Here is a 25,145-nt window from a genome sequence, read left to right as displayed (position 1 = left end):
CCTCAGCTACCGCAAAATGTGTGCGCCTGATGTGGTGCCTGGTGGAGCGTTGAGGCATAAAGCCAGATTGGTCCGGATGCACTAGGTCGAGAATGCAGGTTCGGAGGCGGTACGCCAGCACCTTCCCCAGTAATTTAGGCTCGAAGTTCAGTAGGGATATAGGGCGGTAAGAGCCTGGGGACTCCGGAGGGGGGCCTGGTTTAAGGAAAACAACTATTTCGGCATGGCGCCAGTCTGGGGGTAAGATCTTCTGATCCAATGCCTGGCGTAGCGCGTTAAGGAGGTGGGGTCCAATGGTCCCCATATGAGGGTGCAGAAAATCGCAGGGGAACCCATTTGGGCCTGGTGCACGACCTGGGTGTGTATTGGTTAGGGCCGCCTGCAGCTCATCCAGAGAGATGGGCTTATCTAAGGCGTTCCGCTGCTCATCCGAAAGGCGCCTGGGGGGAATGTCTAAAAGAAAGGCATCTATTCGCGGTTCAGCGAGTCCCTCGCGGTCGCTATATAAGGCAGCATAGAAGTCGGCAAAGGTCTGCACCACTGCCCCGGGGGAGGTGCACGTGTCGCCAGCCGGGGATCACAAAAGGGGAACTTGCGTCAGGGAGGTTCTTGCTTGACATTGTCTGTGGAGCATCTGACTAGATTTATCACCCCATTGATAGATCCTATACTGAGTCGCCAGCCAGGCGTCCTTAGCGGTATCCGTGAGCAACTGGTGTAGTTGCTGTTGGACATGAAGCAAGTTACGGTGGGTACCGGCATTGAGCTTTCCACCAACGAGGTTCGAAGAGCAAGTGGTCTACCTTCTAGTTCGACAACCTGTGCCATGCGGCGTTGCTTTTGCCCCAGTACCATAGCTGATATCGCCCCCTCGGAATTGTAGGTTTAAAGACTTCCCACAAAGTTATTGGGGACTGAGTGGATCCAATGTTGAAACTAAAATAATCATCAGTGGCCCGATGTAACAACTCCTGATACCCAGTATCTCTAAGCAACCATGGGGACATGCGCCATCGATACGGGGCACGACTGGTCTGCAGGCGGAGCTTGAGCTGAATTGGGGAGTGATCGGACAAGCCTCGTGGTAGTATAGCGGTGTGGGACACCCTATATCAATGCTTTTTTTCTTTAGAAATAATCTCCATGGTTACAGTTAGAAATAATCTTCATGTCTACAGTTTTAAAATAAAGTTGATTTTAGTTTCAATACATTTTAATTAAGGTTTTCATCAACGGGTATGAAGAACAGCGATCTCAAGAATAGCAATACCACAAACATACTCCCACACCATTTCTCAATAAAATACCTCTCAACCCCGCACCCCAACCACCATTTATAAGCAATTTCTCAGTTCTATCATGTTAAATAGGGCCATGATGCCCTGTGTCGGTCTCTCAGATAAAGGGTCTATTATTGGAAGGGTCCATTATTGGAAGGGTCCTGGACAATTCCATAGTAGTGCAGACATAGCGATTCATCCAGGATGTGGAGTACTCGAAGTCTTCTGGGGCAAGTCAGTTCTTTAAACTCTGTCAAAATAGCCTAGGAGTGGGCCCCGTAGTTTTTTTAAATCGCTTTCCTTGCCTTCAGCAGTTTTCTCTATGACCAGTAACCACCATACCCCGTTCAGTTAAGTGTTTTCATTTGAAATCAACTGTCGGCCCCACAGATCCAAAATTGTTTGTTTTGCTGCAAGGAATAGATGGGACACGAGCGGATCCTTTCTACTACTGAGAGGATAAACATCTGTATGGAGATGATTTTAAAGGCAGTCAGTTTAACAAATCGTTATCTTTGCGGTTCATGAAATGGAAAAATTATTCAAAATATAAAGGACTTAAATAAGCAATTAATTTCAAACGTAACTTGGCTGTTTGCCATGACTAAGGATTTGATGAAAGTGCACTGGATCCAAAATTAAAGGCTCTAAAAACAATTAAAAAGGCAGGAACATAAAAAGAAAAAGGTCTGACATTACTTCTCAAACAATATACCGGATATTACTTTGTAGCAATAAGCACACCTAAAGGAGAAAGAGACTACTAAACTGAAAGATTGCGTGGGCAGTGTTCTAACAGATGTACAGAGAATGCATGTCTGGGGAGGAAACATTCATTATGAACTCGCTGTTTAAATGAGTATAAAGGTCTAGAAATATGTTGAAGGCAGGCTGATTTTATCTGAATACATCTAGCTATATATGATGTAACGCTAGGAATGAGTTCCCATGAAAGAAAAAGTGTTTTCCTGCACTTTAAAAGGACTCTACTGATATATATATATGCAGTGGTGATACTAACGAAATGAAAATGAGATTTATTAAACGCAGATATATGTTCAATGAAAGAGCTTCTAGGGCCGGAACTGTTACTCAATTAATACATAACTTACCAGAATTAGAAAGGAAATCCTAATGGGACAAGGAGTTGAACTACTTAAAAGCCTACGTGAAGATCCCGGTTTTAATGTATTTAAGAGAGCGAGCGACTGGCCGTCAGCAGGCCATTCAATAATTTTCCTCCCAGGGACGCAGCAGAGTTGCCGCCCCTTCTAACACTTCGGAATCTAGGTAGTTGTAAAAGAAAAATATTCATACCCCTCAAAGGTCTTAAAGGGATGTAGCAAGAAAAGATATTCGCAGACCTGAAGGACCAACTTCATGAACAGCTCTGTGGATATTGGATAGCATTTAAATTTGAAGGTGTTTTGAAACTGGGAGCCAGTAAAGGTCCTCCGGTCTAGGGAGTCTGAGCAGTGTTTAGAAATGTTAAGCAACAACCCAGCAGCAGCATTCTGACCAATCTGCAATCTGCCAGTGAGTGTTTAACAATTCATAAGTATGGGGCATTGGAATAGCGCCTGGAGGTGACCAGTGCCTGAACCACCGTTTCCCTGGCCGAAAGAGGTAGCAAAGAAAAACACTTTATGAAGGGTTTATAACATGCCAAAGCAGGTATTGGAGCTGCTTGAATAACAGGGAGAAATTGGAGTTTTGTGGTAGACCCTTTCTTGTACAAGTATGATAGACCAGATTTAGGAGCCAATAGGAAGGGGGGAAATTGTAAATCCGACGACTGAATGATGATAATGGCCTGACCGGCCCGTGGCAACTTGTCAAACTCAATTTCATCTCTAGCATTAATGAGCTACGTACAGAGCAGATTACTTTAGTCATCTAGGTTTGTTACTTGACTTGAATATGAAATACGCGATTCTAAGTAGAGGGACCTTGGCTCATATACAATTTCTTGCCAAAGTGCACAAGGAAGTGCAAAGCCTGGACACAGAGGGAGGTACTTTAAAAACAGCAATGTATGTAATCCATAAGGCTTTGTGTGTGGTGGGGAAAGCCTAGTTGAATGGTATATTGAAAAAGGATTCTCTTTAAAAGAAAAAAAGAACAGGAAGATGCAAGTTGGAGAACGAGTTAAGACACTTTTCACAATAGCTAAACAAAGCAACATGGGAAAAAGTATCATTGCCAACAGCCCTAAATATGGATATAAAACTAATTTCACAAAAGGAAGGTTTACAACAGTGTAGAAATGGAGGAATCCAGGGATTGCAGCTCAACACCTTAGTTCAGGAGTAATCATTTATTAGTGTTGGATTCAGTTTAAATTCCTGCTTAGTCAGTCAAAGGTGTAAGTGATACTTGTAGATTAAATCTCCTCGAGGCGCGTGGTTAATTTGAAATATGCAAACCAATTCCTGGACGTTGTTGCTCTGTAGCTCCAACACTCCTAGAGATCCTCTCAGTAGAGATTCATCTTCTGACCATTAGAGCAGAGTGCATCCATCAGACAGAATTCTATATCTCAAACCCCTTGACAAGGACTTCTCTGCCTGCCTTACATACCCAGGACTGCACCAGGGTCCTGCCTCTGTTACCTCACATGTGGGTCACAGCAAACCTGGTGTTTTTTCCAGCAGCATTATGGCCCCATTGTTGCAGGGGCATGCGTAATTGGTTCTCTACTCAACTGAATATAGTCACTGACTGCACTGCACAGTTCTGGCAGGCATCTCCATACCAGAAATGCAGCCTATGATCTGGCACCTGACTGGCGGCATCCCTGCTATCATTGTCTAACAGGATGGTCCTGCATGTCTTTGGAAAGTCAGGGTACCCGTACTCAAGGCCTGGCTTCATAGGTTTCCAGCAATGGGAACAAGGTTGTGGGGTCAGTGAAGGTGAATGTGGGCCATTAGAATAGGTCAGGAGGCTCCGGGTCCCAGCCTCCATACAGGTGCAATACTCATTGTAGGACTGAAGCATACCAAATATGAAATATGGGACTCTCAAAGTTATAATTATTTAATTTTCTGAAGCAATTGTTGCTGTTAGACATTCTGTTCCACAGGCATGATGGCCCACACTATGATCCCATCTACAGCAACACGTCTAATGTTCATTTATGGAGATATATGAAGGTGAACGACGAAGATGCAGGATGAAAAATAGGATCCTTTGAATAAAAAGATACGTGTGGAATAGAATACATCGACGGATGAAATCAGACAATGTGTAACATGAGGAAACTTGAACCAGGAAGATCAAAACGATAAGAAATGGGAGATAGAAAATTCTATGAAAATCTAGAAAGAAGCAGACATTGAGCCTCAGCAATAGTATTAAAGAAGGAAAAATGCTAATGGTAGACAAACTGCAAGAATCATAACATCCCTATTTCTCTATTACCTGTAGAGCAACTGTAACTGCAGCATGGTCACAATCACCATCTCTAAAAGGCAAAGATAGAAGACATGGGCAATAATCCCCTAATAATCAAGGATCTAGAGGATGAAAACCGTTATAAGACTTGCTTACAAGAAACCGAAACACAAGTATTCTGTCTTTCCTTGTCTGGGTTGAACTCCGGGGCCACACGATGTTACCTCTCTATTTTTTCAAATGATTATGCACGTATACTCGCATAATATTAAGAATTGAAATTTGGATTTTTATATTTTTTTCAAGTACTTTGGGACCGTGTCATCCGGAGTATATCAACAAATAAAACTGGTTGTTACTATAAATCGACTCATTATTTATGTTAAGCTCTGATAAAGTTCCTTTGGCACACAGGAACGAAACGCATTGGCTGTGCTTCAAGTTATTTATATATTATTTTTGAATAAAGAAGATTTATGGACTGAATTGGCTCTGCTGAACAATTATTGAGTGCAGCTCCCCTTTCCTACGAACTCAAAAGACTTGCTTACTACACTCTATCCTGCAGTGATGGGCACTCTATATTCCATTACATATCTCAGGTCTTCAACCCAAGAATGATCAATGTGAGGTGAATGTAAAATTAGACTATGAAGCAGGCTAAGATACAATGGGCTTCTTTGAGTGGTGCACTATTAGCAAAGCCCGCCCATCCAAGACTAATGTACATACATCTCAAGTTTCAAGTTTATTTTATTGTCATCTCATTTGTGTAGCATGATGGTAGAAATGCTCAAGCAAGTAATAGCATATTTGTTCTGTGTTTTTGCCTAACAGTAAATGCTTATTGAAATACTATATGAGGAAAATAGAAGGGACACTTGGAAACAGATCCCTACATTGTGCTGAATGACAGAACTCAGTACTCTCAAAACAAAAGGGCTCTTCATGAACTTGCTAATCACAAAACATGGTACATCCATTTTAGAAATGGGATTTCTGGTTGGCCGAGGTATGCTCTCAGCCAGGCAGGAACCACCACTCTACCAGGATAAGCTAGATACACGCTAATAGATAACTTGTGCTCATACTCTGGTAGCTTGGCACAGAGCAGTCAGGCTTATCTAAAGAGGCAATGTATAAAGAATTTTTGCAGCACACCCACCCAGTAACACAATGAATAGACCACAAAAAGACTCCACAACGGTTTAAAACATAGATATTATTTATCTGAGTAAAATGAGACCAAAACAACAAAATTCGAATCAGTAGAAGTCGAGATATGAATTTTCAAAGATTAAATGCAAAAACAGTGCTTAGAAGCCAATAGTGCAAAAAAGGTTACTTTGAGGTCGCACTAGACTGGGGAGGGCGGGCCGGCTACAGGACCCACGCTGGGCCTGCTGAATCAGTACCTTGGATGGAGCAAAGCGTCATGGCTGAGGGCAAAATGTGTAGATCTTTTCCACAAAGTCGGGTCGTCGAACTTCGCTGAGGTGAAGGCAATGTGTCGTCATCGAGCCGCGCAAAGCATCATCACTGGGCCCTGCAGGCTGAAGAACCACTGCCAATAGCCTCTGCTTTGGCGTAGAAGGGCGATGCGTGGGTTCGGATTGGTGAAAAGGTGACCATGCATTGGTTTTGTAGCAAAACAGCTGTAGAACCCACTTCTGTGGCACAAAACTTGCAGCAAGGCATGGGTAGGGCTCACAGATGGCAGAGTCCAGCAGCACCAACTGAATTGCAGAAAGTATTTTGTGTCCCTGAGACTTCAGAAAACAGAAGGCAAGCCAGCAAGCCCTTGGGGATAACGTGGAGGGAAGGCACTGTCCAGTTCTCCTACAGCAGAGTAAAGGAGCTGCGGGCAGCAGGACAACATGCAGAAAATCAGTCCTTCCAGAAAAGCAGTCCAGTTGAGTCCTTTAAGCAGCACAGCAATCCTTCTGACAGATGTTCAGTGCAAGATCCAGACGTGTCTGATTTTAGGGAGCCAGAGGCCCAGTACTTATACATAAATGTGCCTTTGATTTAGGGGGACATTTCAAAGCAGGTCTCTGAAGTGCACAAGGATCCCTTTCAACCCAGAACTGTCTGCCAGGCTAAACCTGGTGGGGGAGAGGGTAAATCAGTGCTTTGTGTGTGGACCGGACACTACCTATTGAAGTTAAGTGTCAGCCCTCCCATTCCTCCCTGCCCGGGAAGTCCTATCAGAATGCAGATGAATTCCCAGAATGCAGATGAGCCTCAACTTTGTAGCTGTCTAGAGGGAAAGTACAAAGTGTAGCTGTCACTCAACCCAAACATGTATTGGAGATAGGCTGTCAGGCACAAAGAGCAGTAGTGCAGAGAAATGTCCACTTTCTAAAAGTGCCATTTCTAAATTAGTAATGTTAAATCCAACTTCACCAGTAAGGAGGATTTATTATTACAATTCAAGAGATATGAAACATGAAAAGGTTACTCCTCTCTGATCGGAAATGGCAGCTCAAAAGTGTAATAAGGAATTCCCAATGCTGGCCTATGAAAGTGGTAGGCCTCACAGTAGTGAAAAAAGAAATAGGCGGTTTGCCACTACCAGGACATGCAAAACATAAACATACATGCCCTAACTTTTATTTACATAGCACCTAGCCCTTAGGGCCTACCTTAGGGGTGATATGTGTAATAAAAGGGGAGTTTAAGGCTAGGCAAGTAGTTATAAATGCCAATTCAAAGTGTCAGTAAACTGCACATACAGGCATTGCAGTGGCAGACATGAGACAGGTTTGAAAGGCTACTTGTGTGGGTGGTACGATTAGTGATGCAGGCCTACTAGTACCACAAGTACAGGCCCTGGGTATATGGTATACCACTTTACAGGGGGCTTACCAGTACATCAAATATGCCAATCAGATATACTCCAATGTCATCAAGTTTAGGGTAGAAGCACATGCAATTTAGCACTGGTTGGCAGTGGTAGAGGGCTCAGAGTTCTAAGGCCAATAAAAAGAATCAGTAACCACCCTAAAAATGACAGGTCTAAAAAATTATGAGAGAATGCTGTACTGGACACATGACCAGATGGGAGATTATATGGGATTATGGAAGCATTCTTGGTGTCTACATGAATTAAAGAGTAGAGAGGATATAACTGCACCATGACCCAAAAAGACAAATTTGAAAAAAATGAAATCCCCATTCTAAGCAGCTTATATATTTCACAGACAAGATAAGAAAGTTTCTGGTTCAATTTTCTGAATCAGAAACACAAGTTACTGAATAAATTGAGCCATAACTGGCCTTGTTAACACTTTTCATTGTGCCCCTGAGCTTCTTTGCCTAGATAAACAATCTCATACCAATGGAGCTAGGAACTGCTGAACCATGCATGCCCCACCACAATATGGTGCGATAGATACGGATAGCATACGTACCTTTCAAGCTTGATGTTTATTTAATAACAGTGAACTGTGCCTGGGGATATATGGAAGGCAGTATTTGCCAGTTGGTAATATTGTTCACAATTAACTGCGTACTTATGGTATGCCTCTTTATTCTCCAAGGATATTTTGAGTTTGTTTGTGCTTTCTTTTTCCATTTGTTTATTATTACTTTTTTTTTTATAAAACGTTAAGACATGCCCTCTGAGCACGGTCTAACAATTTGTGCTGATCTGTTCAGTTTGTATGTTTGTATGCTTTTTTCAAACATTAAGAATATAGTTTAAGATTTTTAAAAAAAGAGCCTGAATGCCTACTGGCTAGACCCGAGAAACAACTTTGATTTTCTACATTACTAGTGGCTTGTAGCCATACCAAGAACATTCAAGTACCACCCTTTGTTGGTGATACTGGACTTTCCCTTCTCCTGCCTGATTTTTTGGTAATCGGTAATCCCCTCTCCAGCCCCAGGGAAACACAAAGCCTTCAGCTTTCAACTCAGTCTGTGCCCCATTGTGATAGCCCAAATTCTTGACCCATTTGACCCATGCCTTGGGACCTGTAGTTTGGGGATATCACAGTTTATACGTTTATTTGGCCTTTTTTGTTAAATCACAGGTTGCCAAGTGGCTGGTGCGAGTTTTGTGTGCGCTTCAGGACCAGTGGGTTCCACTAGCAGGGAAAATGTCAACCACAATCAGCTGTGAGATACAGGCATCTACTGCTTTGTACCACTGGTTACCTATACTTGGCCCTGTTGCCCATCCTGTTCTGGAACACTGCTTCAGAGACCACCCTTAATGATCATCCTATGACTGTGTTGAGTGTCCTTCGTCATCAACCACCTGAGCTTTTGGAGGTCCTTTTAACAGCACACTGGAACTCCTGTTTTGGAACCAGTTTTTTACCATCATCTTGTTGTTTGGCACTCCCAGTTATTTTTGGTTGGTGGGAATATATAATTTGTAAGATTTTTGCGATTTCTCACCTGGTCTCTCCTTGCACCCAAGGCTGCTGAGAACTTGACCAAAGGACCGAAAAGCCCATATACTATATGTGAACCATTCAGTCTGGCCCCTTCAGTCATTGAGCACCATGCCCCATAATAAATGCCTAATACCCTACGCATCTTGGGAGATTAAAGGAGCTTGTAATCTTTGGTCCCTAGTTTTATATTGCAAAAAAGACCCCAACGTTATTTTTATTATAGTGCCTTACAAAGTAAGCACTATAATACTGTTTAGGGCTGTAGCTTAACTCAAGAATGTGCACGAAATGCTGATTTGTCTCGCCTTTCTTCACTCCTACAGTTCAACATTTTAGTGTAACTATTAAATATCTACACTAATTTAAAGCTATAGCTCTTACATGACATTGTCATTTGCTACATATCATTTCTGATTATTTTGAGTGTTCCATACCCTCATCATCAACTTGTTATTGACTGTTTGACCACACTTTCTTGCCAACCTTGACATAGTTCAGCTTTGTGAGAACATGCAGTAGACCACATTTTGGCAACCATATTGTGGTTCAGGCTACCCCTCCCCCTTCAACATTTCAACAAGTGTATGCCACTAGAAATCCTACATCTTACAGACCAGGTTTGCCATTTTAAAATCTTAATAATAGAATCTTCAGCTTTCACCCATCACTGAGATTATACTTATGGTAAAGAATTGTAGGAGCTTCTGAACTTCCAAAAGAACTTCAAATAAGCAGAACAGAAAGACAGAGGGATAATGTAAGGGAAGCATCTAACAGTTGTCCTTTGCTCCATGTTTTAGCTATATGTGGATTCAAGTGCATACTTAATTTGTCAGTATTTAGGTTGTCAACAACTTTGCTAATCAATGCATTCTTACCATAGAAATGTGGGCCTTGTTGTCCTCACAATTATCTGGCATCTCAGCCTGTGGGTAAGGACGTTTTCTCCTAGACAGCAAGGTGAACAAGGAAAGGGTCTAAAAGACTAGAGCTGAGTGGGATGGAGGAGTTTTTGGGGCAGCTGCAGATAGAGCTGACTGAGTTGATAGTGTGGAAAAGAGAGCACACAAACTACGGGGCCAGTATCTATAAGACACAACCTTATCCCCAAACGTATCATCATAGACGTAGTGCACACATTTTGATAACTGTATGCAAACCTGCCTCAGCAAGGCCATGCCGAGGTATGGGTCTTTTGGTCTCTAATCTAGAGAGGGAATGGGAAGAGCTTAGAAAACATTGTGTCCCAATGAAACTGGAAAGATCCTAAGTAACAGAATCAGCTGAAACAGAAAGGCTAGAAGAGGCTCAGGCAATAGAGTTATTTGAAGAATTCTGGCCCCTACCACACGAGAGACCAGCATGAATGTTATACTTTGGATTTGTAGTGAAGAAAGAGCAGCACTTGAAGAGAACCAAATCTATAGATGTTTCAGAGTCTGGGTTAGACAATCTCAAGGGAAAATGGACATCAATCGGGCACACATCATAGAGGCTAAGTGAAAATTGTAATAGGAGAGGGCACCAGAGTATCTCCTATTTGACTCTAAGCTTGTTGTGTTAGTGGACAGTCATGTGTAACATCAATGTAAATTTAGCCTGAGAATCTTTCTATGGATGAACCATCAGGCATGTGGAATCCCTATAGCCCAACGCCCGGGACATACTGTTTGGGGTCAAGGGCAGCAAGTTTGAATGTGTATTTTATCCTTGGGACAAGTAGGCCAACCCCCTACAGCACAAATCCTTTGGCTGCCAGCTTACAGTACCCTATTATGGATCAGGGAAAGGCATTGCCTGAAGTTAAGGTCATATTTGTGTTGATGCTGTAATGCAGCTCAAGCTTGTATTTATGGTTCATTAATGTGAAGCCTTTATTATAAGGGTGAGCGCTCTATGCAAATGTTGTAAGCTCAGACTGCACTACTGACCGTGGTTCCAGTATAAAACTGTGTGTACACGTTTTCAATGTTTAGCAATATGAGGCTATGTATGATGCTCCCAGAATGCTCTCTGATTTCTTTTTAAACAATTTTTATTGATTTTCCATACATCCAAGAAAGAAAACAAAAGAATGGAAAAAGGACAATAGGGGGTTCAGTTACATACCCCAGATGTTTAGCAAAGACACATGTTAAATCAGGTTATTTAAGGCACATCTATGGCTCCTTAAGATGTCCATGCCTACTGCCCGGGCAAAACTTATGAGTATGATCCTTGCAATAGTCATTGTCCAACCATTGAAAATTCCCATCCCCAACTAAACCCCCACCCTACCTTCCTCTCCATCCCCCCAGGCATGTCACTTAAGTGCTGGTTGCAAAAGGTCAGTAGAGCTAATATCGCAGTAGGGGGACTTATTGGAATGGGGGAAGCTGAGTGAAAGCAGGCTTGCATGTTGAGCGCCACTACTAATCGTGGGGTTACAGAGCAAGGTGGGCTCAAAGCTGTCTATACGTTAAACTATGACTGCCACAGGGTCACCCACAGATGAGTCCTCCACTTCATCTTCAGGAGATTTGAGAGCTACAACGAGCATTTCCCAGGCTCTCGCCCTTTCCAGTGCCTTTTCACTCCCCGTGCGATTTGCAATTTGTAACTTAATCATTCCATCACACTCAGCCCATTTTAGGAATTCTGCTCTCCACTTAGCGATGCTAGGGCCTTGCTTTGCTTTCCAATGTGTGGTGATGTTTCTCTTGGCTAATAGCAAGCCCAAATCTAAAAATGTACTAGTGATTTTATTAGTTGAGGTATGGGGAAACCAATGTAGGATAATGTGAGCCATGGATGGGTCTAGTTCCCTATCAGTGAGGTCTGTCAGTAATGTTGATACCTCCTCCCAATAACGGTCAAGGAACGAGCAGTCCCATAACATGTGTTTAAAATCTGCGCTGTCTGCATTAAATATCGGGCATGACGCTGGCTGGGCCGGGAAATTTGCGTGCAGTTTTGCTGGGTGGGGTAAGATATCCTCTGTGTAGAATATGTGTACTAACTGAAACCTCGGATTCCTCGTGCTCTTCCAGGCTCTCTCGACAAGCTCTCCCCATGCCTTGTCTGGGATGACCTCCTCTATATCCGTTTCCCATTTGAGCTTTAGGGTAGACAGGGGGGATAGGGACTCCAGTGTCATACGTCTATAGAGACACACCACCGCTTTAAAGGTGCCCGCTGCCAACACCACATACTGGCACCCCATGGAAGTGGGTGGTTCTGTGAGTCCTCCACCCCAATGTTTCCTGATGGCTGTCGTGAGGGCAGGGTACTGTAAGAAATCACCCCCGGGCAAGTCATAGCGGGTTGGCAGATCGTTAAACAGGATCATGGCTCCCTCCTCATATAGCTCCCCCATGGTGGTAAGTCTCCGCTGCGTCCAAGCCTCTAATCTCTGCCAGTTGCCACCATGTGGCAGTGCCCTGCACATTACCAATGGTATTTACGGTGCATAGGGGCACTTAATAGAAACCCTCCGCAAATACCTGTACCAGCATTTTCATGCTGTGGCAAATTCTAGGATGAGCGATGTAGCGCTGACTGGGAGTCGCAAAACCTCCCTGGGGTCTTCCTCCCCTCTTGTGGCCCTCGCCACCCAAAGTGTGAGCCATTGAAATTGGGCTGCTAAATAATAAGTCTCATAGTCTGGGACCGCTAGACCACCCTCTGCTCTTGGTCGCATGAGTGTGTGAGGGCTACCCTGCACCTGCCCTTGCCCCATAGAACAGCTGTGATCATTGAATGAAGCTGCTTGAAGTAGGTTGTCGGGAGGATCCCGAAGTAATAGAGGAGCCGCGGTAGGGTTACCATTTTGAGTAGAGCCACCCAGCCTGCTACTGACAACGGCAAAGAACTCTAGAATTCAAAGTTAGTTTTTGCCCCTCTGACGGCCTTTCCAATGTTACCCTCAAGAATGTCCTCCTGTCTGTGGTAGATCAGAGTGCCCAGGTAGGGTAGGCATCTGTCTTCCCAGTTCACTACCTCTGTGCACTGCGGACCCATTCTATCCTTACGCGCCGGAAAAAGACAAGATTTTGACCAGTTCACTTTTAATCCTGCCACTCTGCTGAGAGCGTGGAGCAGGTTTTTTGCCCCCAATAAGGCCGCCCCAGAGTCTGCAAGGAAAAGTAAAAGATCGTCAGCATATAGTGCAATATGATGGGACCTGTCCATGCACGTCAAGCCGTCGATAGGCCTGCCCCAATCTAGCATGCGCCGCTAAGGGTTCCATCGCCAGAGCAAACAACCGAGGGGAAAGGGGACACCTCTGCCATGTACCCAGCCCCACCCTGCACGCTTCCGAGATTACTCACCCAGTTTTAACTCTGGCAGTGGAGTCAGCGTACATGAGAGCTGACCAACTCACGAAGTCATAACCAAGCCTCATTCTCCGCATCATATGAAACAGGAAAGCCCATTTCAAACTGTCGAAGGCTTTTCCTATATCTACTGCAAAGATCGTAGTGGTGTCGGCGTGGTAAGAATCTGTTCCAAGATGCGCAGGAGTCTTCTGATATTTTGCGTTGTGTTTCTGGTGGGGATGAACCCGGATTGGTCAGCGTGTATGAGGGTGGTCATGTGAGGGAGCAAACAAGGGGCCAGAATCCTACATAGTATTTTATAATCGAGATTGAGCATGGAAAAAGGGCGATATGCAGTTCAATCCCATGCCTGCTTGCCCGGCTTTAGCACAGGAATGATGATCGCCTCTCTAGTGGAGACAGGTAGTTTGTCAAGCCTCTTGGCATCGTTATATAATCGTGCGAGTTGGAGAGCTAGTAGGTCAATGTAGGCGAGGTAAAATTCTATCAGGAGGCCGTCAGTGCCTGGGGTTTTGTTACGGGTCATACTTTTGATGGCTCCACGCACCTCCCGTACCTCGATCTCACGTCCCATAAAAAGTTCCTGCATCCTCGTCTAGTGCGGGTAGGTCAACTTCTCGTGTTAACTCCTGTAGTTCATCCTCCGTTGGGGCCAGTTGGCCCCGATAGAGCTCAGTGTAATATTTAAAAAACAGGTTGTTAATCCCCTGTTGGTCATACCTAGTTACTCCTGTCTGATCTCTAATTTCTAGTATAACTGATCCCCGCCTAGCCGGATTCCGCAACCACGCCAGGAGGGCTCCCGATTGATCCCTTTCCGAATGTGCCCGAGTAATGTAGGTCTTGTAGTCGAAGCATCGCAGACGCTACACGTAGGCGGCTACTGCCTCCCTTGCCTCCCTTGCCTCTAGTAACTCTTGGTGCTTGCCCGGGTTTTCAGGTCTGTCCTTTTCCAGAGCTTGTCATCTCGTTGAATATCCTGAAGAAGAACCTTCCGAACTCCAATTAGCTCAGATATGCACTGCCCTCTAAGTACTGTTTTTCAGGCGTCCCATTTCAAAATCGTGGATGTAGCTGCACCCTCGTTGGCCTGGAAATAGTCCATGAAAGCTGCCCCAATAGTTGTATGGAAAACCTGGTCATCTAAGCGCCAGGTGGGGATTATGGGGCGTGCGCGCGACCATTGTAACTGTGCCAGGACAGGGTTGTGATCTGAGAGCGTCCTGGTGAGGTATTCGCTGCAACTAATCCACTCATTTGCAATTGAAGTCGCCACCCAGTAACAGCGACCCTGTAGGTGGTCGCCAACCTTCTTGATAATAAGAAGAAGGCTGGCTGGTCCGCGTTAGGTGCATATATACTACCCAGAGTGAGATCTCTACCGTCTACTCTCCCCGTCACTACCACACTACTGAGTCAATCACCTGTGTTGTGCATTGGAATGGGACGCCCGCCCGTATCCATATCAATACACCTCTCGCAAAGTCAGAGTATGTAGTATAATAAACCTGACCCCTTCAGCAGTGTTGTAATGCCTTCCCTTCTATTGCCAGGAGGTAGGTTTCTTGCAGAAATGCGATCTGAATGACTCTGCGAATCAAATATGAGTGTATCTTGTGGCGTGTGGCGTCTGACCATAGACTGAATACCCCTCACATTCCACGAGAGACAAGCCAAGACTAATGGGGGTCCCATTGCTGAAACCTACACGCATAATCCCTAAGAAATTCCCCCCCTCGGGACACGCCTGGATACCCTTAAAAGAAAAAAACTATAACAACAACGCCAACTCCCCCTCCCCAGGACAGGTATCCAACAAGGCATCCCCATCCAAACCGTGATAGTACAAACCAACGTCTAGTGACAAAGGAAGGGGTGGTCTCCCGCTAAGAACCTCCCAAGGCACCCCATAGTGCTGCCTCCCCGTAAACTGTACCAATCAATAAGCCCCAGTTCAGCTGGATGTTACCTATAGTTCCAAGTGGGGAAACCACAAGTTCATTGAAGCTGCACCTACGGATCAGTGATGAGAAGCCCCGGGAAGATCTGCATGGTGAATGGTAGACCACGTTCTTTACACTAGATCATCGGCTGTTTGGGGCGTAACTACTGGCATGTTTGCTCACAGGCTGTCGTTGTTGCTGCGGTCCGGTGAGGTCTCCGATCTACCATCACGGCATCCGCTGCTGCCTGGAGAGGAACTAGGGCAGTCTGACTGTGTGACACCACTGCCTGCAGCGCTTTACATCGTTCAAGGCTAAGTTCCCTGGGCGAAGGAGCCTTGGAGCCCACCCTATGGCCACGAGGACTCTGCTGCGGGGTCCCTGAAGTTGAAGCAGGATGATCTACTGAGCTGTGGGCTTCTAGCCAGTCCCAAACTTTATGCGGTGAATTGAAGAAAGGTGCTCCCGCCAAGTCCGCCACCCGAAGTCAAGTGGGAAATAGCATTGTATAGGACAGGTTCAGTATACGCAGTTTAGCCTTGACAGCAGCGAAGGATGCCCTGCTTCTTTGAACTTCTCTCGTGAAGTCTGGTAAAATCATGACATTACTATTATCGATGCGTAGAGTTTGTTTTTGGCAGGCACAATGTAAGATGTGGTCTCTATCCTGAAAGTGCAAAAGTCTAGCCACCACAGGCCGGGGGGGAGCTCCTGGTTTTGGCAGCCTAGCTGGTACTCTATGAGCTCGCCCCAGGGCATAAAAGGGAGACAGGCCTGTTGGAGCCACCTCAGCGCGGAGCCAGTCCTCTAAGTAGCGGACCATGTCTGTCCCTTCCCTTTTTTCTGGTATCCCGATGACGCGGATGTTGTTCCGCCGCGACCTCCCTTAACTGTCCTCGGCACGCAGTTCTAGGGTTTTCACCTTTGTTTCCAGGACAGCCAGAGATCGGCGCATCTCATGCACTGCGTCCGGCAGGCCGCATATTTCCTTTTCAGTGTTTGACACTCTGTCTTTAAGCTTGCGGTGATCCTCTTTGAGTAGACTGAGGTCCATGCCGATAGCATCTATCTTTCCTTCTAGCGCCTCTCTGGAGGCCGTTATGGCCTGCATTATGTCAGCTAATGTTGGTTTCCGGGAGGGCAGGTCTCCACTTCATTTGTGCGATTCTTTTTCCTCGTCGGAGTGAGGTCCCGGGACATCTACTCTAAGAGCAGTGAAACCCCGCTTCTTTTGTGGTCTCCCCATCTCGAAGCTATTACGTACTGGTATGGGGACTGAGTGAGCTCAGGGACCTCTGGGAGTAGAGCGTCTTAAGACCACCAATTTCGCTGGGCGGCCTCCAATCCGTCGTACTCCCTCAACTCGGAGAGTACTCGCCGTCCTCGTCTCGGGTAGCCTCTCCCACCGCTGGCGGCGTGAGCCGAGTGGTCTCGCCGAGACAAACCGCCTCCCAGAAGTTCACAGGCCCTACTAGCACTCCCCAGTGTTTGATCGCCGCAGCACTGCACAGCTACTCCCCTCAGCCTCTTCTCTTTAGTATATGTCAGGCCTGACAACCAGCGCAAGCGTCCCCCTCCGCTATCACGTAATTGTTCTCCCGACCACCATAGTTATGCCCCACAAAGAGTGGGCAAGTCTTCTCCAGGGACTGTTGCTATTTTCGCAGCATAGGCGCTATATTGTGGTGCGCCCTCGCAGGTCCACCAACGCTGGTCACCCTCTGCTCTCAGTGGGGGTCCGATATACAAAGTGCAGGGGCTTCTCGTGCTTCCTCTAGCACAGCTATAGCTCACGTAGCATCCTACTGCAGTAAGTTCGCCTCAGTGAGGGAGGCCCTTCTTAGAATGTAGGCACCCTCTTACGCAGCGGTCCCCCCTGGGCTCAGCACTGAGTTGAAGCCGGTCAAAGTGAGGCACAGGGCACTGCTGGCGTGCGGTGTGAACAAGGTCTCTACTGCTCAAGCCACAATGTCCTCCGCCCCAAGTATCGTGCCAGGGAAAGTCAAGCTGGTACGCTTATGGGAAGCTTGGCGCCATTTTGTCAGTGGCTCCGCGAGGTCCGCACCGCGGGCAGTGCCAGGATCCCTAGTCGCCACAGCACGACTCCACGTCTTACTGCGGCTGTCACGGCTCGCTGGTCATAGGAGATTCAATAGAGGGAGCACCACATGCAGGCTGCTGCGCAATACAGCCAACATCGCAGGGCGCTCACTGCCTGACCGCCATTTTGTTTCACGGCCTGGGGCTGAGTAGGGGGTCATCGCTACAGGCCAATTAATCGCAATGAAAGCGCTCCAGCCTCTCCTCACCTCCTCGGGAGCATGCCGCTATCTGGCAAGCAGCACAGGCGATTTCACCTGCCTTGAGATGTCCGTCAGCCTCGCAGGTCAGGAACCGCGGCAGCAGTCAGACCACGGCCACAATCTTACTAACAGGTCCGCCAAGACGGTAAGCACCAATTCACCCCCGGGATGGCTGTAATTGCAGTGCAAGGCTCCGCCAGGGTCTTGCAATCGTGTTCCGGAGGGCTGCGGTGCAGGTTGCAGCTCCCCCCGCTGTGTCAGGGGATCAGGATAATTAAGAACGGGGAGACGCCGGTCGGAGCTCCTCAGCTCGCGTCCGACTCCATCGGCTGCAGGCCACAAGTCCTCCCAGAATGCTCTCTGATTTGATACAAATATTTGCAGAAGCTTGAAAGCAAAATTGATGATTCTTTGCTTTCAAAATAAAATGTTCACAAAAATGCAAGAACATTTAGCTAAACTACTGTAAAATTTTCGGTACCATTTCTTTCCAGCATCATTTAGTACAATATGTTGATGTATGCTAGTATTTCCCCAAAATATTCGTAATAGAGAAGCAGTGTAATCAGTTTAAATAAGATTATGGGAAACATAAGAATAAGCAAGCATTGGAAAAGCCAGTAGGTCTGAAATCGTTGGTCAGTCTTGGTTTTGTCAATGCGTGACTTGTTTTAGCATTGTTTTTAATAAAACCTTATTGGTGTGGGAGCTGGGCCCTCACCATTACAAAAAGCATTGGCAAAAGCAAAAATTGTTTTTGATCTGATAAGCACACATTGCCACAGTAGTTCCTGGCACTGAACAAAACATCTGTGTTGATATGCTCCTTGTGAAAGATCAGAATGCTGTCACTCACAGTGAAACTAGCCGATAGGCAGAGAGACAGAATTGTAATAAACTCAAAAGGTCATGGTTAACGCCAGACCTAATTAGGGGGACCAATTATTAAATGAAGTCTCAAAAATGCACCCAGGTCCTTGCAATAAGTGCAGATATACGGTTTTCGTGAATTTAAAAGACTTTACAGAAGTAGGCCAAGAAATAGTACTCATAGAAAATATGTGTGAACTGCATTTTAGTATGAGCAAAAAGGCAGGTGTAAATTTGCTCATGCGAAAATCTGAATGTTTGCAAGTTCACTTTCCCAACTTCTTTTTTCCCCAACCCTGGAAGAAGTTTTATGTCTGCCATTGTCAGAAGTAAATTTCCAACCTATCTCAGTATGGCAAAAGGTTTGAGAAGAGTTGATGAAAATCCTTAAAACATGCAAGTTAGTAGGTTTGCACAGACTCAAAAGGGTATTCCAATCTTGGAACTATTGTTTACCATTACCTTCAGCCCCAGTATGTAGATCTACGGAAACGTGCAACCTAAGGGAATTGCTAGTAAGCAAACACCCTACTATAGAAGGAGCTCTGGCATAAGCTATTTCAGAGCTCTTATATAATGGAATTGCTGCCATAATTAGTCTCCGCATTACATGGCACAAAGGTGGATTTTGTTACAGGACAAGAAGATTTATGAAGCAACTGGCCTCATGGACAAGCACATATTTTATTAAATTCCACACCCCTGAACCATCTATTATGGCCAATGAAAGAAGAAGACTGTAACCTGGGGCTATGAGATGCTGCAAATAAATGACATGTAATAGGCAGTAGTTGTGTTCTGCAAACCCCTTAACATCACACTATGGATATGCTGAGACTAGGGATTCAGTCTCAACATACAGCCAAAAAGATGGCACATGATGAAGACAGAAGGGAACGAAATGGCATGACACTTTAAATGGGGTTTAAAACAATCTTTTAGTTCACCACTACGTGCACAATATATTTTAAAATGATACCAAAACATGAATATTAATGGGAGACTTTTGTCACATTACAAAACCTTCCGTTCAAAATAAAATAACAATAATGTCACTTTAACGGAGACAATTACAATAAAGTAACTCTGTTAAACTCTAAAAACAATAACACAACATTCCCAAGGGCTGTAAACGTAATCCTCTCCTTATATATTGAAACACCAATAATTACCTACCCATTGTTCTTAACATGTGCATTCTTCAAGTGAACATAGCTTGATGGAAAGATGCCCTATGAGGAAAGAAAGTACAAGGGTTAGGATCTGCAGTGAAACTTTCAAGTTTGTATAATATCAGACACTTCTATTTAAGCTCTCTCAGTATATCAGAAACCAAGCCATTGTAACCAACCAGCTGCACACAGACAAGCCCATCAAACCTCAGCACAATCACAGGTGACTCAGAGAACCTGCTGATAACTAGGATCTGTTTGAATCTGCTCTGCCCAGGCTAGGACTACAGCACGCAAAGAATATATCAATACAATGATGATGTCATTTATCGGTATTTGGCCATAGCAATGGCGTCAGGCCAGGGCAGGAGTTCCAAAGGCAAGGCGAACAACCAGACTGAATATACACGCCGAGGTTGAAAATGGGACTTGTTTATAACACGAAGTCACATATTCGCCCATAAAAATACATTTCATTCCTAGCAAACCGGTTCCTTCTTTCAGAGTCAAACTGCTACCTACTGGATGAGGAGAAGGTTTTTGTGCAGGCAGAAATGTCCATCACTGTCCTTGAATGTGGAGTGCCGAACGGTTATGTGCTCTCTCTGTCCTTAATCACTACTCTCACGCTATAGCTTAGCATAGGTGCCCATATCTACACCTACGGCACCCAACAGTGTATTAATAATCAAGCAATAAAGTACCCCTGCAATACATTATAAGGATATTGCAAATCACCCAAGAGTTCTGTGATTATATGGAGGCACAAGGCTAAAGGCTGAGTTGCTATATAAGGTCATGAAACTCTGAGGTGGCATGCAATATCCCTCAAATAGACAGCAGAATGTGTTTTATTCCTCATAAATATATGGCATCACCCTCCACAGAAACAGCTTAAATCTAAGGTTTCTGGCTCCTTCGTATGAAACAGATAGCATGGTTGTAGACATGAAGAAAAAAAGCAGAATCTGTAGAGTGAAATTAAACACACAAAAAGCATTTAGCAATTTGTTGCAAAAGGATATTAAAATCCGATTAATGCAAGTAAGATTTTAATGCTGCAGTTCAGAATGTATAGAGAGATGAAGAGCCATTCTATGGCTGCAGTAATAACCTACAGTTTGCAAATACAGACATGTTGCCATAAATAACTCCTCCAAGTTCGTGTCTGGCCGAGGGACCGCGCATTACTTGTAAGAGGGCGCACTATCCTTATTTGTGCCTGTCGCACCCGTTTAAATGTGCGTCACGGTGCAAAGAGGGACGGTGTATGTGTTAAGTAATATGGGCACAGTTAGGCATTCACATTTACAAAATTAATATTGATGATACATTTCTCTAATATTGTGCTGAGTGGGAATCAGCTGCATACCGGGTGGTTAAAAGAGACATGTAAGCCAGTATCAACGTTTTGAGTCCCCTCACGTTACTCCACAATAATCCTAGTACTTCTTTTTCAGTATGATATTGTCCTTGTCATTGTGTTTTCTCACTGAGGTTAAATTCACTTCCTAACTTATTACCTTGCGTTGACCAATCACCATAAAAGAAAATGTAGGGTATCCGACTGAGCTGAGGTCAGGATACGGGTTCTCAGCCTCTGCTTGCTTTTTATTTTGTCCTCTGTTATTGGTGCATTATTATTAAAAGGCTCTTCTATAGCGCATGGCTACTCGGGAGCATCCCAGCGCTTAAGACTGACCAAGCAGAGAAGGATTAAAAATGAGGAGCTATTTTAACTAGTTTTTTGGAAACAGAAGAGTTTTTAACTTTTTTCGAAAGACAAGGAGGTTAGGCTCTTGGCGGAGAGGTGGGGGAAGAGCATTCCACAGCCCAGCCGCGTTGTGCGAGAACAGGCGACCTCCTGTGCGGGATCTGCTGATCCTAGGAACTGTCAGCAGATTTTGTTGGTTCGAGCGAAGATTCCTAGTAGGATTGTAGGGTCTGATCATATCATCTAGAATGGGGGGGCCACTCCCATAGAGTGTTTTATGGACCGTGCAGAGGGTCTTAAAATAGATTCGCTCCTTTATGGGGAGCCAATGCAAGGTGCAAAGTGCGGGCCTGGCTGAAGTACGATGGCTGGTGCCCGTGAGTAGCCGTGCTGCGGAATTCTGGACAACCTGAAGTTGTCGTATAACCGACACGGGGGCTCCAAGATAGAGCGCATTCCCATAATCCAACCTGGATAGGACAAGGGACCGGACAATGGTTTCCTTTGCTGCCTCGGGTAACTGAGGAAGGATTTTCCGGATTGTTTTCAGCAGTCCGAAGCAAGTGGCTACTGTTTTCCTTGCCTGGATCTTAAATGACAACTCTGCATCCAACCAAAAGCCGAGACTCTTTATCTCGGTCTTTGGAGTGGGTCCTGGACCCATACAGGAGGGCCAATGTATCGAGTTGTCAAATGTGGCTCGTTTTCCTAGAAGCATCAGCTCCGTTTTACCTCCGTTCAATTTCAGGTGGGACAGGTCCATCCAGTTTGCTACTGCCTCCAGGCAATGACAGAGCCTGGAGGGGGAGGATTCCAACTGATTGAGAGAAACAACTAGCTGGGTGTCGTCAGCATAGCTTACCAGTTGGATCCCAAAGGGGGCAACTACTTCTGCCAGGGGCGCCATATAAACATTAAACAGTGTAATTTCAGTGCAATCCGGAATGCTGATGTGTGCAAGTTTACATCTTGCATTGCAGAACAGTTTTTAGCACAAAGCACAAATTCAAGTATATCAGAGTGGGCCAACCTTGGTATCCTTTCATGCTATCAGTGCTCTGCTCCCTCTACTACGGATATCCCAATCAACTTTCTTTCTAAACTACCAAAATGTAGCTGGAGAATCAAGCACAGTAAATTCTGATACATGAAGAATGTGGTGCACAAAGCAATAATGGCGTGTGCAATTCCCATTTTTCTTGGGAAACCTCGGACTTGTAACCATCTACCGTACCCAGTAAATAGCTCACCCCAGGGAAATAGTATTTACTGACTACCGTAACTACTTCAGCCCATTCTGGGACACTAATTATCGAGGCTCAGACTCCCCCTTTAAGGCTACGTCTGAACTAGTTTGCCATTTAAGAGAATCTAACTCAAGTACACTGCAGAAGAAAATAATACATTTTAAAGACATACTTGGTGTTATGGCCATGAAGTTGGGACAATAAACTATCTGGAATTTCCGTAATGAGCCAAGAATGTTTAAAAAAATAATCATAAATACTCAGATTGTAACTTAAACAAAATCACATTGTCTGGCTTGAAGACCACACAATTATAACATTTTGCAGATGGAGCCAAGGTGGCTAATCAAAATAAAACTATTTGGGATTTAACTGGTGCAAAATCTAAAATTACACCTCAGATTACTTTAATATTATTTTTGGGCAACAAGAGACGCAAAATCAACACTTTGCCCAAAATATTTGGCAACACGGTCTCTGATCTGCAGAACAAAGAACAATCTCAAAGCAAGCACTGCAGGGATTCAATGCTGGATGTGTCTGTTCAAGAATGTGAGGCATTGAGTGAAGAGCAGGCTAGATCCACTAAGGATGAAAAGCTAAGCCCCAAATATATGGTGGCATGGTTCAGGAACCTAGACTATCCTACTTTTCTTAGTTACACAAAGACTGAAACTGCTTCTCGCTACTAAACAGAAAGATGACTCAGTAGGGTGCTCTAATGAAATGGTACAAGCAAGGGAACTGAGATTGAACAGCAATAAATTCAACACAGATTATCATAAAAAAAAGGTATCAGATTTGGAGACCAGCTGCAAATTAAGCTTTTTCTGGTTTGTGTTTTGCTATCCTGGAAATGTCAGCGAGTGCAAACCTTAATTCTCGTGTCACAGTAGATCAGCTTAAAGAGAGTTTATCCATAACTTAAATAAGAAAAACAAAGAAATACATAACCAATGAAAAGCCAAGAGAGTAAACCATGAAACAAACATTTAGATATTGTCAGTAAAGCTATTGTTATTTGGAATCAGTCTGAAAGATCTCAGCACCAAGATTAAAAGACAACCTTACGAGAGCCCAGGATAAAGACTTTGCATGCACTAAATCTACTACAGTATGTAGGGTCTGCAGTCCGTAAAACATCCTCTGTGCTACACAGATATCAGGCAAAGCAGCATGGTCTGTGAGCACCAGCCCAAGCTCTCCATTTCTCTTGCTTTTTTGAGTCAAGCAAACAACTATTGTTTCCAAGTACAGAACCCCTTCATCTACTCCCGTTTCTGTCTTGAGGATCGCACTCAGAGTGGCCTCATGTACTGAGTTCAAGAAAGATGAAAGAACTTGCTTTGAACACTCTTCTAGTTTAACTGAGTTTAAAGTCATGAGATCAACCACAAGCTGTCTGTCTACCAGAACAATAATATCACAAGAGGGTTCCCAACTCACTTTACATAAGAAGGTAGACATGAGGATTGAGAAGATATATAAACTAGTCTGAGATTGTAAAGGCAATGCTGCTCTGTGATTTTATTCTCTTTTACTTGTACATATTAGGTTTATACAACTGTGTAAAGAGTTTTTTAGCGTGACTGGTTCCACACTATAAGAAATCTCAAATAAGTAAAAAAAAAAAAAAAGAGCTTTCCATAGCATCAATAAAATGCATTGTCAATAGCAAGGATGCCTTTCAGATATGAACTTAAAAAACATTGATGTACAAAATACTTTTAGCGGTCTCATAAGGATATAGTGATGAATTAGTCCCACATTTCCAAATTACTGATACATTGGCTGTTTTAAACAATCATGACAACAGAGGTTTTGGTTGCTATTACCTACTGAAAATATCCCTTCCTACCAGTCTGGTCTCCAGGGATAGACTACCTTGTGGCGTTGCATCCTCTCCATATATAGCTAATATAGTCAGCTTAAGATGAAGATCACACCCCCTGTTTGCAAAGTCACAAAAAGAAGCTTGAAGGGAGTCTTGAAGGAGAGTAAGAAAATGATACAGAGGCAGTTAGCAATCACATTGCAGAATCACATAACCTGACAAGGGAGGCTGGAAGGCTCCAGTAATAACACCATCTGTTCCTGTGAAAACCATCAACTTGCTATTAGTTTCTAGAATCACAAATGCAAGTCATGCAAATTTATAAACCCAGTCAATGCAAGATTCCAACTGTGTGAATGACGGTTGCCTTTCTAGATCTCTAGGAACTGACCAACGTTTTCTGGAGCCCACCATTGGTGCTACTGAGTGGCGGGGTGATGACCAGAAAGTATGCCTCTTTCTTGCTCCCTGTACTTTTCACTCTTTTCCCAACCTTTCCCTTTCCACCCCCAAAGGTGAGTGCCGGTGGTTAGTGCCTGCAACCATTAACACAAATTGAGTAGACATAGCTATCTAAGCTGTATTACTAAACACATCCTTGTAACTAAGATTTTTCCCGCTATACCTAACATTCTTACGTTAGACTGCTCATTAAGAAGAA

The 25,145-nt window shown here is 44.5% G+C and overlaps 1 protein-coding gene across 3 annotated transcripts in view; it reads right to left on the bottom strand.

Moving 5' to 3' along the window:
* The window catches only part of DOCK4 (dedicator of cytokinesis 4), a 1,768,257-nt gene that overhangs the window by 1,327,665 nt on the left and 415,447 nt on the right, over positions 1-25,145 (bottom strand). For all 3 annotated transcript variants that reach the window (XM_085653188.1, XM_085653189.1, XM_085653190.1), the window contains exon 4: positions 19,694-19,749. In XM_085653188.1, coding sequence (XP_085509314.1) covers positions 19,694-19,749 — 56 coding nt within the window. The remainder of the gene's footprint in view (positions 1-19,693; positions 19,750-25,145) is intronic.

This window comes from Triturus cristatus, chromosome 4_1 (assembly GCF_964204655.1).
Source record: "Triturus cristatus chromosome 4_1, aTriCri1.1, whole genome shotgun sequence".
Taxonomy (NCBI): Eukaryota; Metazoa; Chordata; class Amphibia; order Caudata; family Salamandridae; genus Triturus; species Triturus cristatus.
Note: the sequence above shows the minus strand (reverse complement) of the source record. Positions and strands in the feature narration are given on the sequence as shown.